The sequence below is a fragment of the Betta splendens genome, chromosome 17 (assembly GCF_900634795.4).
Source record: "Betta splendens chromosome 17, fBetSpl5.4, whole genome shotgun sequence".
Taxonomy (NCBI): Eukaryota; Metazoa; Chordata; class Actinopteri; order Anabantiformes; family Osphronemidae; genus Betta; species Betta splendens.
In genome coordinates, this window is record NC_040897.2 from 14,164,839 (window position 1) to 14,181,700 (window position 16,862).

At 44.1% G+C, this 16,862-nt stretch overlaps 1 protein-coding gene across 12 annotated transcripts; it reads left to right on the top strand.

The window, feature by feature from the left end:
• Positions 1–969: 969 nt before the first annotated feature.
• LOC114844918 (NACHT, LRR and PYD domains-containing protein 12-like) lies at positions 970–16,739 on the top strand. Of its 12 annotated transcripts, none has more exons than XM_055503944.1 (10): positions 971–2,209; positions 2,446–2,576; positions 2,935–3,090; positions 3,609–3,805; positions 4,012–5,839; positions 6,260–6,430; positions 10,398–10,568; positions 13,666–13,839; positions 14,271–14,320; positions 14,439–16,739. In XM_055503944.1, the coding sequence occupies exons 2-10, from the start codon at positions 2,449–2,451 to the stop codon at positions 14,447–14,449; spliced, it is 2,886 nt and encodes a 961-aa protein (XP_055359919.1). In that variant the 5' UTR covers positions 971–2,209; positions 2,446–2,448; the 3' UTR covers positions 14,450–16,739. The 12 variants fall into 12 exon arrangements, 11 of the variants coding, with proteins under 11 accessions (XP_055359924.1, XP_055359928.1, XP_055359919.1 ...); XM_055503945.1 differs by having other exon boundaries at positions 971–1,225; positions 1,825–2,576; XM_055503946.1 differs by having other exon boundaries at positions 971–1,225; positions 2,037–2,576.
• Positions 16,740–16,862: the final 123 nt, after the last annotated feature.

Sequence of the window (16,862 nt, forward strand, 5' to 3'; positions counted from 1 at the left end):
AACTTTGGGTTTGCGTTGTCGGCCTAAACAGTTACTGTGAAACACACAAGGTAGGGAAATAAAACAGCAGCATACTGTGTGTTTGTTGGTCATTTTTTAACAGGTAAATGAGTGTTTTTTACACTCACTCCACCACTTCTCCATGTACGAGGAGTGTGTTCCGTCTTCCTGCTCCTGCTGTGAATCATGATGACCTCATTGGCCTCGCTGGAGTTCAGGTCGAAGTTGTTGTCTTCACCATATTTCACTAGGAGTGAAATCCCATCTCTTTAATGTGTCTCATCGTTGCTCCATATGAGACCCACTTCTGTGGTGTCGTCTATAAACTTTACTTGCATGTTCAATGGGTGGATGGCCTTGGGTGAAGAAGGCTGGACTGAGTACGCAGCCCTGTGGTAATTGTGTCTCAATTCTCACCACTTGTGGTCTGTTGGTGAGAAAGTAGTGGAGGCAGGTGAAGCCTCACGAAGCACTGAGGTTTTCCTAACAATTGTGCCAATAAAGATTAAACGCTTCAAGACTTCAGTGACAGTGACCTCTGGTGGACAAGTGAAGCCACTGCACCCTCTAAGGAGCAACACTGAAGCACTGGCACTGTTTCAGTCCCATGACAGCAATAAAATGTTTAACCAAATAATAATTAATAATAATTATATCTTCATTACAATAAACATGCACATGCTCTCCCCTAACACTCTAAAACACATTTCATTCTTTCAGGGGTCGCGATGGCGAATGAATCACATGATGGATTTGTCAAGTTTTTACACCGGATGACACCGGACACAACCCCTCACTGAGGGGATTGAACCCGCAACCTGGGCGACAGGAGCGCAACGCCACCACTGCGCCACAGCTGCGGGCATTCCACATTAATTCCAAAGACTAAATGCAAATTATATTAAGGGCTAAATGTACTAGGGTTAAATGAAAAAACATCGATACGTGGCCTCATGAGCCTCTCACGGTGGAAGAATCCTCGTAAGAGCTGCGAGCCTCGGTACGCGCTTCGCAGAAACCGCCACGTCACACGCTCCGTAGCCTCGATGCGGAACTAGTTTTATGTCTAAACTTCCTGGCGGATGGAGCCTCAGTGGTCACGTGTTACAGGACACAGAATGGGTCATTGAGTTCAGGGGCCATTTTAGCGAGAACGGAGCAGAAGGAGAAAAAGTTCAGCTGCCGCTAAAACAACAAAAAGAAGACGAAGGAGGACGTTTAAGAGGTGAGTGTTTAACAACTTCACTGTTACTTAATATTTTTGTTCTGTTCCGAATTAATGCGGACAAAGCGGGTGTGAAGGAGTTTGTGGTGCTCAGGGCGGGGCTCTTTGTCGTTACTGTATTTGTCCTGATAGACAGAACCAGGAAGGAACAGAAGCAAGCAGTCTGTAAACAGTCTGAGAACTGTCAGACACACAACTCTGATTCATGACGCACACATTTGCTGAGTTGCATAATGAACACATAAGCTGAACATAAGTCATAAACCGTATATGAGAGGAAAGGCACATTTTTCATTACACCGGCGGTGGTACTGACTTCTCAGAATGAGGTCCAGAAATGTAGCGGTTTTACTGTTTCTGAGTTTTTCTACAATGAATTTGTGACAGCACTTTCTTTCACAGTCTCTGACTTCTCACTGTTTTACACATTCTCTCCCAGTGTCCCACTCTTTTACATTTGTTACATCTTGATTTTATTGCTGGGCCTGTTTCTTGCTGTTTTTACCACATGCTCCACGTTTGTGTTCACTTTGTTCGTTTTTCTGTCAGGTTTCCATTTCTGCTTCATACTGTATGTGTTTTCCTCCTCTTGTACTGAGGCTCTTGCTTCAGGTTAGGGTTGTGTGACACCACCTCTTTACTCAGTCCATGAGAGCGCTGAGAGTTGCTTCCAGTCAGGAGGGGGAAACTTTCCATTCTCATTAGACTCTGTCCGTTAGTATTACTTCTGACACCATGTCACAGTTTGCATTAACACTGCTTGTCTTCTGTAACAGAAGATCTGGTCTCGTACAGATGGTTTATGTTGCAGAAATATCGTTTTGTCTGAGTCGCTTTTGGACTTGACATCTGCAGCTGTTGGAAGCAGGAAGCAGCACGTTGGCTTCTCCTACAGGATCTAAAACTGATGTGATCGGACCAGCTCCTGTTTCAGCCTCAGTGACTCCTGTGACGTCAGACAGACTCTGAGCAGCAAAGCAGCCTGTGAGCACAGTGTGTGTAATTAAAGAGCTCCACTGTCTGATACTGTTTGTTACAGGATGTAAAACTGTAGAGAAGCAAACTGAGTCAGTGTTTGCACCCAGTGCCTTAAAACCACAACATGAAACCCAGGATTCAGATCCGTCCAGCATCAGACTCCTATTAAATAAAGGCAGTGACAAATTCACTTTAATACAAGTCACAGCAGCTGTTTAACTCTTTATCTTTGGCTTGTTCAGAAGATGAGTGTTTGTGTGGAGGAAGAGGACGGAGCAGAGTCTCCAGGACCCAGCTGTGTGTCTGTGAAGAGTGACTGGTCCAAACGTGAGCCTCCATCATTCACACCTGAACCTGGAGCCTTAGACACAAAGTAAGAACTGATCCAAACTCACTGATATGAGTTATTTAGTTTATTGTCTCTGATCTTATAAACTGACTGTAGAATTTTTATGAACCTGACCGTAATCATCCAAGATGTTTATGTTCTTCATTCTTCATTCTCAAGATGAACAATGAAACTGATGACAGAGAGAGATGATTTATTTGGTCTCAGTGTCTCTGACAGCTGTCAATCACAAAACAGCTGGAATCTGATCTGAGAACAGGTCTAAAGTGTGAAACGTCTGGATAATCTGCAGTAGTTTGTGTTTAGAGCCACAGAAATGACTTTGAGCACAGAATTGTTTAGTGACTGTTGTGATATGAATAAAAACATGCTGTGTTTGCAGAGGTCCGAACCACAGACAAAGAGCAGAACCTCCAGGACCCAGCTGTGTGTCTATGAAGAGTGACTGGTCCAGACGTGAGCCTCCAGACCTCAGTCATGAACCTCCAGGACCCAGCTGTGTGTCTATGAAGAGTGGCTCATTAGACACAGGCACAAAGTAAGAAAGAAGAAAACCCATCCACACACACCCCATCCCCTGGACAGTTTCTACTGAACTGACCTGATGGAGGATGAAGACAAAATGTTCTGTTCATAGATTTCTAATGATGCAGAGACCATGTCAGACTGAGATGGATCTTAGTCTGGGTTTTCTATCCTCTACTATTAGAGGATCCACTATTAAAGGTGGTTCTGTAGTGAAACACCTCAGAACCTCCATGTTAGAATTTACACTATAACAGAATCTTCACGTCTCTTTGTCCTGATGCTGACGTCACTGTAAACATTTGAACTGTTCAGCATCTGAAAGCTCTGACTCATCAGTAAGTGGAGCTTTGAGTTCAGGTTCTCTCCACCACACGTTGTTCCTACAGGTGTGCAGCAGGAGAGTTGACGCCAGAGGAACCAGACTGATGCTGAGTTCAGAGCAGTAGATCATGTTTCTTGGTTTCTGGACCATCTGAGCGTCTACAGTGTTGGACTCATCAGTTTGGTTCTGAACTAATGTGTTAACAGACAGAAGAAGAGGAGTCGTGTTCCTGTGGAGGCGCAGCCGTCCTGCTGTGATGTGTGTCAGGAGATTCTGAAGGATCCAGTCAGTATCAACTGTGGACACTGGTTCTGCAGACAGTGCATCACGTCATACTGGGACCAGTCTGAACCATCAGGAGACTCATCCTGTCCCCAGTGTGGGAAACGGCCCAGAACCAGAGGTAGAAAAATAAGAAATGAAAGCAGAAATGTCTGAAGTAAGACTGAACATGTGTCTAATGATGTCATCATTTGAAACAGACTGACTTTCATCTGATCACAGTTGTTTTTTTGTATTTTGATATGTCTCACATTTTCTACATAACTGAATCATAAACGGAGCAAGTTGATCATTTAGTTCAGTCTCTGTTGTTTCGTCTTCTTTCAGCAGATGCTCTGCAGAAGGCTTTAGATGAACATAAGCTCAGTCTGAGGAGCAGATGTGAACGTGTGACTGAAGGAGGTGAAACAGGAAGTGGAGTCCTCCTCACCAGCATCTACACTGAGCTCTACATCACAGAGGGACAGAGTGAAGAGGTGAACACCCAACATGAGGTGAGGCAGATGGAGACAGCTTCCAAGAAGAAGACCCTCCATGAGGCTCCCATCAAGGTCCACGACATCTTTAAAGCCTCCTCTGACCCACACGGACCCATCAGACTGGTTCTGACCAACGGCGTCGCTGGCGTTGGAAAAACCTTCTCGGTGCAGAAGTTCACTCTGGACTGGGCCGAGGGCCGGGAAAACCCAGACCTCAGTGTTGTGGTTCTGCTGTCGTTCAGGGAGCTGAACCTGATCAGAGATCAGCAGCACAGTCTTCTCACGCTGCTCCATGTTTTCCATCCAACGCTCCAGAAGGTCCCAGCAGAGCAGCTCGCTGTCCTGAAGCTTCTGTTCATCCTTGACGGCCTGGATGAAAGCAGACTCTCACTGGACTTCAGCCACAGGGAGCTGGTGTCTGACGTCACACACACGTCATCGGTCAACGTGCTGCTGACCAACCTCATCCAGGGGAACCTGCTTCCCTCGGCTCTGGTCTGGATCACTTCCCGACCCGCAGCGGCCCATCAGATCCCTCCTACGTGTGTGGACCGGGTCACAGAAGTACGAGGCTTCACCGACGCCCAGAAGGACGAGTACTTCAGGAGGAGATCCAGCCACGAGCAGCTGTCCAGCAGAATCATCTCACACGTCAAGACGTCCAGGAGCCTCAACATCATGTGTCAGATCCCAGTGTTCTGCTGGATCACTGCTACGGTTCTGGAGCACATGTTGACTACAGAGCAGAGAGGAGAGCTGCCCACGACCCTGACGGACCTGTACTCACACTTCCTGCTGGTCCTGACCCAGAGGAAGAGGAACAAGTACCATGAGGGACACGAGACCAGTCCACAGGAGCTGACGGAGGCTGACAGGAAGGTTCTCCTGAAGCTGGGGAGGCTGGCGCTCAAACATCTGCAGACAGGAAACATCATGTTCTACCAAGAAGACCTGGAGCAGTGTGGTCTAAACGTCACAGAGGCCTTGGTTCACTCAGGAGTCTGTACTGAGATCTTCAGGAGAGAGAGTGTGATCCTCCAGAAAACAGTCTACTGCTTTGTTCATCTGAGCGTTCAGGAGTTTCTGGCTGCTGTTTACATGATGCATTGTTACACCAACAGGAAAATGGTGGAACTGGAGGAGATTCTGGGGAAAGACTGGAAACATAATGACTGGGATGATGATGATGATGATCATCCACTAAAATCTGGTTCATCTTTGGATGTTGTCCTAAGTGAAACCATGTTTAAATTCCTCCTCAGTCCAAATGGCCACCTGGACCTGTTTGTTCGCTTCCTTCATGGCCTCTGTCTGGAGTCCAACCAGAGAATCTTAGGAGGTTTGCTGGGTCACACAGACAACAGTCCAGAAACCATCCAGAGAATCATCAACAACCTGAAGGAGATGGACAGTTTTTGGATCTCTCCAGAGAGAAGCATCAACATCTTTCACTGTCTGATGGAGATAAACGACCACTCAGTCCATCAACAGATCCAAGAGTTCCTGAAGTCAGAAAACAGATCACAGAGGCTCTCCTTGATCCAGTGCTCAGCTCTGGCCTTCATGCTGCAGATGTCAGAGGAGGTTCTGGATGAGTTGGACCTGAACCAGTACAACACATCAGAGGAGGGACGACGGAGACTGATCCCAGCTGTGAGGAACTGCAGAAAGTTTAAGTAAGTCCAACGTTAATGTGATCATTAATATTCTACAGCAACATGAAGCTAAAGCCTCAGCGTTAAAGAGAAACACTTCAGAAACTTAAGCTCTGAAGAGTTTCTGCTAAAAGCTTTTGACAGTTGATGTGTGATCACAGCTGATGGTCGTTTCTTTCAGTGGATGAAGCATCTGCAACATGTTTCTATGATCTGTCTTTGGTTTTTCTGGCTTTGACATGTTGACATTACAGTGATGTGACAGACGCTTCTGTCCAAATTATCTGCTTTTCATCACATTGATCACGTTGATACAAGTTTCACACCACACACTGATGGATGAGACCAACGGAGCTACAGCTGCTTCAGCATCAACATTCATAAAGTCACCGTGTCACAGACACTTCACATTTATAGACTTTATATTTTCTGTCATCACAGACTTTCTGGCTGTGGACTCAAAAAGACTCACTGTGAAGTTGTGGCCTCAGCTCTGAAGTCCAACCCGTCACATCTGACACATCTGGACCTGAGTGACAACGACCTGTCTGACTCAGTGGAGGTTCTGTGTGCTGGACTGAAGAGTCCTCACTGTCGACTGGAGACTCTCAGGTGAGGATTCATGAAGCTAAAGATCATTTAAGAAATGTGCAGCTTGTAAACAGTCACACTCACATTGTCTGTAAAGTCCTTTAATGAGCTCAAACCACAGAAGCAAGGTATTAAACAGGCAGTAAGTTTTACCTGTGGACTGATGAACACGCACTTCAAATTTCAGTGTAAACAGTTTAATCACACATTAAATGAGATGTGAAATGATTCATCTTTGATTTACTGATTCTTTACTAGGTTTCAGTATCTGACTCCAGTTCCCAGACTCTCATTGTCACGTTGCTGATGATCAGATCACATTTCATCCAGGAACCTATTAAACAGTTCTTGTCACAGATCCAGCACCATGATCATGCCTTGTTTAGGTTCTGGTTTTATTTTGGTACTTCCTGTTTTGGTTCCTGTCTGCCTTAGTTCTGTTTAGCTTCACATCCGGTCATGTCTTCTCACCAGCTGCAGCCACTTACCAATTAGTTCAGTATTTAAGCACCACGTCTCACTGTGCAGTTGTCAGTTTGTCTTGAGTGTTGACCAGCCTTCTTCCTGTAAGTTTATCTGTATCTGACCTCGCTCTGCTCTTATTCTGAATCCTGCACCTCCTTTTGACTCCTGCCTAGTGATGGTTAGATGAGACGTCATGAAGCATTTTGACACATTGCAAAACTATATTGATACTGTGTCACTGAACACTGACACCTGTCGGACCTTAATAATCCCTACAGGCAACCTAGTTGGCGGACTCATGTGACACTGATTTGATGATCTAATATATACAATAATATAATTGAAGCCATTGTTTCTTAAATTGTATTATTTCATATCTTTATTTAAATTTAATATAGATATTTTTAGTTCCAGTTGATAAAGTGAACATGTATCATAATGTGAAAATCTAAGTGAACATGTTGTGAATAAGGATGCTTTTATTTTTTTTTAACAGCTTTTTATTTAGAAAAAAAGGTTTTTCCAATTTTTTTCAAATTGAGTCTGCTATGCTTTTTTTTGATACAACTTCTCCAGCTGTAGAAAAGACTGAGGCTGGAGTGCAGAGAAATTGTAAGGAAAGCTGGAGGAGGTTTGTATAGATTGTCTTTTTGTTGACCCAGTGTCTCATAGGATCCTGGGACCTGGTGATACTGCCCTCTGTCAGGTTTCTCTGCACCTCCTGGATGGAATCAGCTGTGGCACTTTTGGTCTGTCTGCCCACTTCAATGACGAGGTCTTGCGAATGGTCATCTAAAAAACAACAAATTGGCTTTTTAGTACATGATTTCCAAACAGCAAGAAACCAATAATGCTGAAGTGGGTGCAGACAGCTGCTGTAAAGTTCTGGCTGGGGATCATTTGTGCGTCAAAGTACAGACGCACGGTCTGACCACAGTGTACTGACGTGATTTAAATCTGAGTTCTAGAAGTGTTGCTGTGGTCAACACACTGTGAGGTGGTTTTGTTTAAGTAGGAAAGTTCAAATGCGACATTTAACCTGCAGAAAATAATATGATTAGTGAACTAAGAGTCACTTTGAAACTAATCTGAATTCAGACATATCAAGTGGAAACTTGAACAGGATCAAACAACAAGAAAAATAGAGATACCTTATTTTTCGATATGAGATCAAAAAAATGGTGGAAGCCTTTATTTTGGCTTGATGTTGCTCCATAGTTAGAGGAATTTGACGCTGAACAGCAAATGCTCAGGGATTCATTTTGGCAGATGCAGCCCGACACATGCGCTTCTTATAAACACAGTCTGGCGCATCAGACAGTGACTGATACAGGAACTCCTGCCTGACTTTGACCTCCGTCTTTCTGGGCCTCAACCTGTGCTGTACTTCTTATTAAACCCTCTAAACTCTAGGCTGTGCTGTGCATTTGGGTTCAACACTCAGCGGTCACTGTTTAATGTTTTCTCCACTGTAGATGATCAAATGTGACTTTAATCCAAACCGTAGTATGTACATGTGCTTTAACATTGTGTGTTCAGGCTGTCATGCTGTTGGCTCTCAAAGGAAGATTGTGTCTCTCTGGTCTCAGCTCTGAGCTCCAACCTCTCCCATCTGAGAGAGCTGGACCTGAGCTACAATCGTCCAGGAGACTCAGCAGTGGAGCTGCTGTCTGCTGGAGTCAAGGATCCACACTGGAGACTGGAAACTCTCAGATATGGACACAACTACACACAGTGTCAATGGATAGAAACAGGTGATCTGTTACTGTATATTAGAGGCAGTGTCATCACCATTAAACAATAATATTACCAGTATCACAGCAGGGTTTCACTGCACCTTTAAGAGACTTACAGTAAAGAAGCTGGATGAGGTTTGTAGACTTTAGAGACAAACGAGTCCAGAGTGTGTGATGATAAACATATTCAGACTTTGCTTCGTCTGGTGTCACATTAGTTTGGTGGTGACAGAGTGAGACTCTAGAGAAGTCAAAGCTATTCTCGACGTCACCTCCTGCTTAGTAGATTCCAAGATAAGGATCCATCTCCTTAGTTGTAGGATTGTGCTCAGGTGGAGGCTTGTATGTAGAGATGGACATTCAGCAACAACTATGAGTGTGTGAGAGCCATGTAATGTCCATGTCTGTATCCCTACAAATCCCTACAAGAACCTAGTTGACAGACTCATCTGAGTGATTTCATGGCCTAATATATACAATAATATAAACTAAGCCATTGTATTTTATATAGTATTAAATACTATATCACCGTGCAGTTGTAAGTTTGTCTTGTGTGTTGACCAGCATTTTTCCTGTAAGTTTATCTGTGTGTGACTTTTGCTCTGACCTTGCTCTGCTCTTATTCTGAATCCTGCACCTCCTTTTTGCTGCCGTGTGTTTTTTGACTCCTGCCTGACTTTGACCTCTGTTTACCTGGGCCTCACCTGTGACATACTGTGCATTAGTGATGGGTAGATGAGGCGTCATGAAGCGTTTTGACACATTGCAAAACTGTATTGATACTGTGTCACTGAATACTGGCACCTGCTGGACCTTAACAATCCCTACAGCAACCTAATTGACAGACTCATCTGACACTGATTTGATGACTTACTAAAATACAATGGCTTAAATTATTGTATATATTATTATTTCATATCTTCATTCAAATTTAAAATAGGTATTTTTAGATCCAGTCCATAACGTGAAAGTCTAAGTGAACATGTTGTGAATAAGGATGCCTTTATTTTTTTTTTTAACAACTTTTTATTTAAAAAAATAAGTTTTTCCAACGTTTTCAAATTGAGTCTTGATACAACTTCTCCAGCTGTAGAAAAGACCCGTTCACGTGACACAGATGAGGCTGGAGTGCAGATAAATTTTAAGGAAAGCTGGAGGAGGTTTGGATAGATTGTCTTTTTGTTGACCCAGTGTCTCATAGGATCCTGGGACCTGGTGATACTGCCCTCTGTCAGGTTTCTCTGCACCTCCTGGATGGAATCAGCTGTGGTACTTTTAGTCTGTGCTCACTTCAATGACGAGATCTTGTGAATGGTCATCTAAAAAACAACCAAAATGGCTTTTTAGTACATGATTTCCAAACAACAAGAAACAAATAATGCTGAAGTGGGTGCAGACAGCTGCTGTAAAGACGGTTCTGGCTGGGGATCATTTGTGCGTCCAACTACAAACGCACAGTCTGACTGCAGTCTACTGACGGCCTCATTGCACTTGGAGGAACTGTGGAACCAGAGTGATTGAAATCTGAGTTCTAGAAGTGTTGCTGCGGTCAACACACTGTGAGGTGGTTTTGTTAAAGTAGGAAAGTTCAAATGCGACATTTAACCTGCAGAAAATAATATGATTAGTGAACTAAGAGTCACTTTGAATTTAATCTGAATTCAGATACTTCAAGTGGAAACTTGAACAGGATCGAATGACAAAAAAATTAAAAGAGACACCTGTGTCTGACACTTTGTGTTACAGACACTTCACATTTATAGACTTTATATTTTCTGTCATCACAGACTTTCTGGCTGTAGACTCACAAAGACTCACTGTGAAGTTGTGGCCTCAGCTCTGAAGTCCAACCCGTCACATCTGACACATCTGGACCTGAGCAACAACCGTCTGTCAGACTCAGTGGAGGTTCTGTGTGCTGGACTGAAGAGTCCACACTGTCGACTGGAGACTCTCAGGTGAGGATTCATGAAGCTAAAGATCATCTAAGAAATGTGCAGCTTGTAAACAGTCACACTCACATTGTGTGTAAAGTCCATTAATGAGCTCAAACCACAGAACCAAGGTATTAAACAGGCAGTAAGTTTTACCTGTGGACTGATGAACAAACTCTTCAAATTTTGGTGTTAACAGTTTAATCACATATTAAATGAGTTGTGAAATGAATTATCTTTGACTTATTGATTCTTTACTAGGTTTCAGTATCTGACTCCAGTTTCCAGACTCTCATTGTCACGTTGCTGATGATCAGATCACATTTCATCCAGGAACCTATTAAACAGTTCTTGTCACAGATCCAGCACCATGATCATGCCTTGTTTAGGTTCTGGCTTTATTTTGGTACTTCCTGTTTTGGTTCCTGTCTGCCTTAGTTCTGTTTAGCTTTACGCCTGGTCATGTCTTCTCACCAGCTGCAGCCACTTACCAATTAGTTCAGTATTTAAGCACCACGTCTCACTGTGCAGTTGTCAGTTTGTCTGGTGTGTTGACCAGCATTTTTCCTGTAAGTTTATCTGTATCTGACCTCGCTCTGCTCTTATTCTGAATCCTGCACCTTCTTTTTGCTGCCGTGTTTTTTGACTCCTGCCTAGTGATTGGTAGATGAGACGTCATGAGGTGCAGAGAAATTGTAAGGAAAGCTGGAGGAGGTTTGTATAGATTGTCTTTTTGTTGACCCAGTGTCTCATAGGATCCTGGGACCTGGTGATACTGCCCTCTGTCAGGTTTCTCTGCTCCTCCTGGATGGAATCAGCTGTGGCACTTTTGGTCTGTCTGCTCACTTCAATGACGAGATCTTGCGAATGGTCATCTAAAAAACAACAAATTGGCTTTTTAGTACATGATTTCCAAACAACAAGAAACAAATAATGCTGAAGTGGGTGCAGACAGCTGCTGCAAAGACGGTTCCGTCTGGGCATCATTTGTGCGTCCAACTACAGACGCACAGTCACTTTGAAATTAATCTGAATCCAGATACATCAAATGGAAACTTGAACAGGATCACATGACAAGAAAAAGAGATACCTTATTTTTCGATATGAGATCAAAATGGTCGCACACTCCATAATTATATAGGAATTTGACGATGAACGACAAACTCTCAGGGATTCCTTTTGGCAGATGCAGTTCGTTACATGCGCTTCTTACGAACACCATTTAGCGCATCAGACAGTGACTGATAGGAACTGTATCGATCACGTGACTTTTCCAACGTGAGACGCGCATCGACACAGTGTTTCACTCTATGAGCTCGACGCATCGGTGCTGCTGGAACCATCACTACTACTGCCTGACTTTGACCGCCGTCTTTCTGGGCCTCAACCTGTGCTTTACTTCTTATTAAACCCTCTAAACTCTAAACCAGTGGTCCCCAACCTTCTACCGCCACGGACCGGTTTAATGTCACAATATTTTCACGGACCGGTCTTTATGGTGGAGCGGAAATATGACCCTAACCCCAACAAAATAAAATGTTACGATCGACATGAAAACTGGTATTTTGTATTTGTAATGATATACATGCATCCACCATGTGTGCAGCTTTATTAGCAGCATCCTCGTAACATGGCCTAACCAGTAGTGAGAATAACAGTGAGATACAGTAGCCAGTCTGGCATCATGGTGCAGCACTAACAACCTGGAGCTCAATGCTCTGAAGACAGTGGAGATGACAGTGGACTTCAGGAAGCCCCCCCCCGTCATCCTCTGACACCCCAGTGACCTCTGTGGAGTCCTTCCGCTTCCTGGGCTCCATCATCAGCCAGGACCTCCAGTGGGAGCAGAACATCACCTCCATCACTAAGAAGCTCAGCAGAGGATGCACTTCCTGAGGCAGCTGAAGAGGTTTCACCTTCCTGTAAAGATGTTGGTAAACTTCTACACTGCCATCATTGAATCCATCCTTACGTCTTTCGTCACAGTCTGGTTCGCTGCGGCCACGGTCAGAGACGAGGCCAAGCTGCAGCGCTGCGGAGAAGGTGATCGGCTGCCACCTCCCGTCTCTCCAGGAGCTGTACAACTCCAGGACTCGGAGACGTGCAGCCAGGATTATACCGACCCCTCCACCCAGGACATGAACACTTTAGGCCCCTCCCCTCTGGCAAGAGGCTCCGGTCCATCAGGACCTCGCGCCAAAAGAACAGCTTCTTCCCAAATGCAGTCAGTCTACTGAACAGTGCCCCAACTCCCCCCCCAAACCAAAGGACTATCGCTGCACTTACAGGCCCCACCATCGCAGACCACATGCGCATCCACTTCACTGTTTATAGTCTGTTGATAACTTCAATTTCAACTTATCCATAAATTGCACTATTCAAATTCCATGTCATGCTGTATGTTGTACTGTTTGTACTTTTTCTTATGCTGAGATGCACCACCTGCCAACACCAAGTCAAATTCCTTGTTCGCTCCACAGAACCTGGCAATAAAGCTATTCTGATTCTGAATGCTTGATCTCCAAGTGATGAAGCAGCTTGAAGGCTTGATTGCCTCGTTAGAACCAGTCGCTGCACGTTTTGCAGAGCAGACTTGGAACAATCAGTCGTAATAAGTCCATGTTTCATGTAGGACTCCTGGTGTTGTCTGTTAAATGCAGCTTTCTTTTTATTTGTAGTCGTTGCCTCTTCTTCTGCCTCACTGGCTCTATTACTCTGCACAAAGAAACGTGTTCGCTAACTTTGGGTGGTTTTAATTTAGCGGTAATTTGTTACGTGTTACCGACAAGACATGTGACTGAGACAAGCGTCTTAACATGTGTCAAGACCAAGTCCTAGGGGGATTTAGCCAAGAGATTCCGGTCATTTTCCAAAAAAACATCGTTCAGAATCACACTATGAATAAAACGGAAATAATGTGAGATTTCTTTCGCGGCTCGGTACCAATTGACCCACGGACCGGTACTGGTCCGCTGCCCGGAGGTTGGGGATCAGTGCTCTACATCTAGACTGTACTCAGCGGTCCCTGACACTGTCTAGTGTTTGTCTCCACTGTAGATGATCAAATGTGCCTCAAATCCAAACTGTAGTATGTAAATGTGCTTTATCATTGTGTGTTCAGGCTGTCAGGCTGTGAGCTCGCAAAGAAAGCTTGTGATTCTCTGGCCTCAGCTCTGAGCTCCAACCCCTCCCATCTGAGAGAGCTGGACCTGAGATACAATCATCCAGGAGACTCAGCAGTGGAGCTGCTGTCTGCTGGAGTCAAGGATCCACACTGGAGACTGGAAACTCTCAGGTATGGACACAACTACACACAGTGTCAATGGATAGAAACAGGTGATCTGTTACTGTATATTAGAGGCAGTGTATCACCATATCACCAATCACCATAAATAATATTATTATTATTATATATTTATTATTATTATTTATTTAGACACAAACGAGTCCAGAGTGTGTGATAATAAACACATTCAGACCTTGCTTCATCTGGTGTCACATTAGTTTGGTGGTGACAGAGTGAGACTCTAGAGAAGTCAAAGCTTTTCTCAACATCACGTCCTGCTCCATAGATTCCAAGATAAGGATCCAACGCCTTAGTTGTTGCTAATGTCCATCTCTACATACAAGCCTCCACCTGAACACAATCCTGAAACAATGTGTGTGTGTGTGTGAGAGCCATGTAATGTCCATGTCTGCATGTCTCTGACCCCCTCCTCCTTTCAGGCTGGAGCCGACTGGTGGAGTCCAATGGTTGAGACCAGGTCTGAGCAAGTGTAAGTGTGTTTTACTGAGATCAGCAACATTCAACCATCTTCAAACTGTCATGAGTCATAATCAAACTGATGATAGATCAATAACTGCAGCTGGATTGTGTCTTGTTCTCTCCATCAGATTTCCCTTAACTCATCATCGACCCGAACACTGAGCAGGAAACTGCAAGTGTCTCACAATAAGACAGTGGAACGTGTGTGAAAGAATCAGTCATATCCTGATCATCCAGACAGATTTGACCAGTGGCCTCAGCTGCTGTGTAGTAATGGTCTGACTGGTTGCTGTTACTGGGAGGTTGAGTGGAGAGGAAGAGTTGCTATATCAGTGAGTTACAGAGGAATCGGAAGGAAAGAAGACAGTGATGACTGTGTGTTTGGATCCAACGATCAGTCCTGGAGTCTCATCTGCTCTGATGGTCGTTACTCTGTCAGTAACAATAAGAAACCTTCACCTCCTCCTCTGTGTCTCACAGAGTATCACTGTAGGTGGACTGTCCTGCTGGTTCTCTGTCCTTCTACAGAGTCTCCTTTGACAAACTGATCCACCTTCACACCTTCAACACCACATTCACTGAACTTCTTTATCCTGGGTTTGGGTTCTGGACTCCTGGTTCCTCAGTGTTTCTGTGTGATCCATCCATCCATCTTCTACCGCTTAATCCCGTATGTGGGATCCGATCCCAGCTGCTCATACTCTGGGCAAGTTAGTGACTAATTAACCTGATGCATGTTTCTGGACTGTAGAAGGAAGCCGGATAAACCAGAGAGAACCCACAGGAACAAGGGGAGAACATGCAAACTCCACACAGAAAGGCACCCGGTCCACACCAGGAACCCCGACAATAACAGTATTAACTGCAAAAAACATAAAAAGTGTATGTATTGCACATCTTAAAGTACATACAGTGTAAAATAAGAGATTTTGATATTGTGATGATATGGATGATACTGTAATTACACGACAACAATGAATGAGGACACATTACACATTGTGTCACTGCAGTGCTGTGTTGTATCACTGATGTCTGTGGGAGCAATGAGCTGCAGCAGCTCCTTCCTGCACTGTGGCTGTAACAGTGTGGTGCTGAAGGAGCTGCTCAGAGCCTCTAGTGGTGCAGGGGGTGGAGGGTTCTCCATGATGGATGTGAGTTTAACCAACACACCAGCTCCTCCACACCAGCCCACAAAGTCAGAGAGGACCCCTGTACCCCTGCTCACTCCCCCCAGTGCACGACCAACAATGGCCGTGTCATTAGAGAACTCCTGCAGGTGACAGCGGTCGGAGTTGTAGTTGAAGCCTGATGTGTGAACACTGTACTGGAAAAAATGTTTCTTCCATATTCTATTCAGTTATTACATGTTCTATGACTTATGGTCTGCAATTAATATCTTGTGTTTTGTCTTACTTCTGTCTTATGTATTTGACATTTCACCTACATTGTTCACTGGTCGTCTCTGCCTGATGGACTCTAGCTCTAAACCCAAGGCTGAGTTGTGTTTCTGTCTGTTGAGACTTAGTGCTCCTTCATCTCTGATAGTCAGACACCAGTGATGCAGGTGTGAGAAACATCTCCACACACGGTGACAGGGATGAGATGGTTCATCAGTCTGATTGGGCCACACAGACGTTCCACCGTAGTCGGACAGAGGGGTTAAAAGGCAGAAGCAGCTTGAGGATCGTGGGCTCTTTTCATCACACCTTCATGGTGAATGCACTGATCTCTGTGATGGAAATTTTATTTAATCCCTTAATGCTGATCATTTTCATTATTAATGCCTTAATAACCATCTGATTGTTTCTGATTCATGTTCATCTTCTTAAGTGAGTATCCTTAAACATTCTATGCATTGTTCAGGTATTTTGCTGCGAGCCTCTGAGCAAGAGGGTCCGCAGTTATCTTTTGAGCAGGAAGCCTGGTTCTGATTAGATCACTGTGAGACAGTGTCTGACCTATGACCCTGTGACGTAGTGTTTGACTTAGACAAAGAACAGAGTGCTCCTTTGAGTGAGGCCTTCCTCTTTTGTCACCTTTGCTCATGTAGACTTGGCAAATTGTCCTGAAGTTTAAACTCGTGTGGAGGTTTTTTATTATCTGTAGGATCTAAAACTCGGGACAGGATAGGTTTTTAGAGAACCTTGATGGCACCTCGTGTGAGCATTAACTTGTTCTCTCCCGGGTGCCTTTCTTTTACCTATTTTTTTTCCCTTTTTTAATTTTTGTATATGCATATGCAGAAATAAATTCACAATGACAACTTTTTGAATTCTTTTTTTCATTGAGTCGTCAGAAGCTCTTTTGGTATTTTTTTTTTCTAAAACATCTCCCCAGCTGGTTTTTGGTGTGTATGTGTGCGATCAACCTCCATGTTTTTGATTTGCTTTCCCTAATATTTTCATTTTCTTTTCTTTTTTTATTTTTTTTAATAAATCACACAAAAGACAACTCTCATCTACTTGTTTATTGGAAATTTCCACCACAGCCAACACACCAGCTCCTCCACACCAGCCCACAAAGTCAGAGATACTTTGTAGTTGAAGTACGAT

Bases quoted from the DNA above. Each gene is read 5' to 3' on its own strand.
- LOC114844918 (XM_055503944.1), top strand. From the start codon at position 2,449: ATGAGTGTTTGTGTGGAGGAAGAGGACGGAGCAGAGTCTCCAGGACCC. The intron at 3,806-4,011 runs GTAGAAAAATAA...GTCTTCTTTCAG, and splicing joins GAAACGGCCCAGAACCAGAG to CAGATGCTCTGCAGAAGGCT. The intron at 5,840-6,259 runs GTAAGTCCAACG...CTGTCATCACAG, and splicing joins AGGAACTGCAGAAAGTTTAA to ACTTTCTGGCTGTGGACTCA.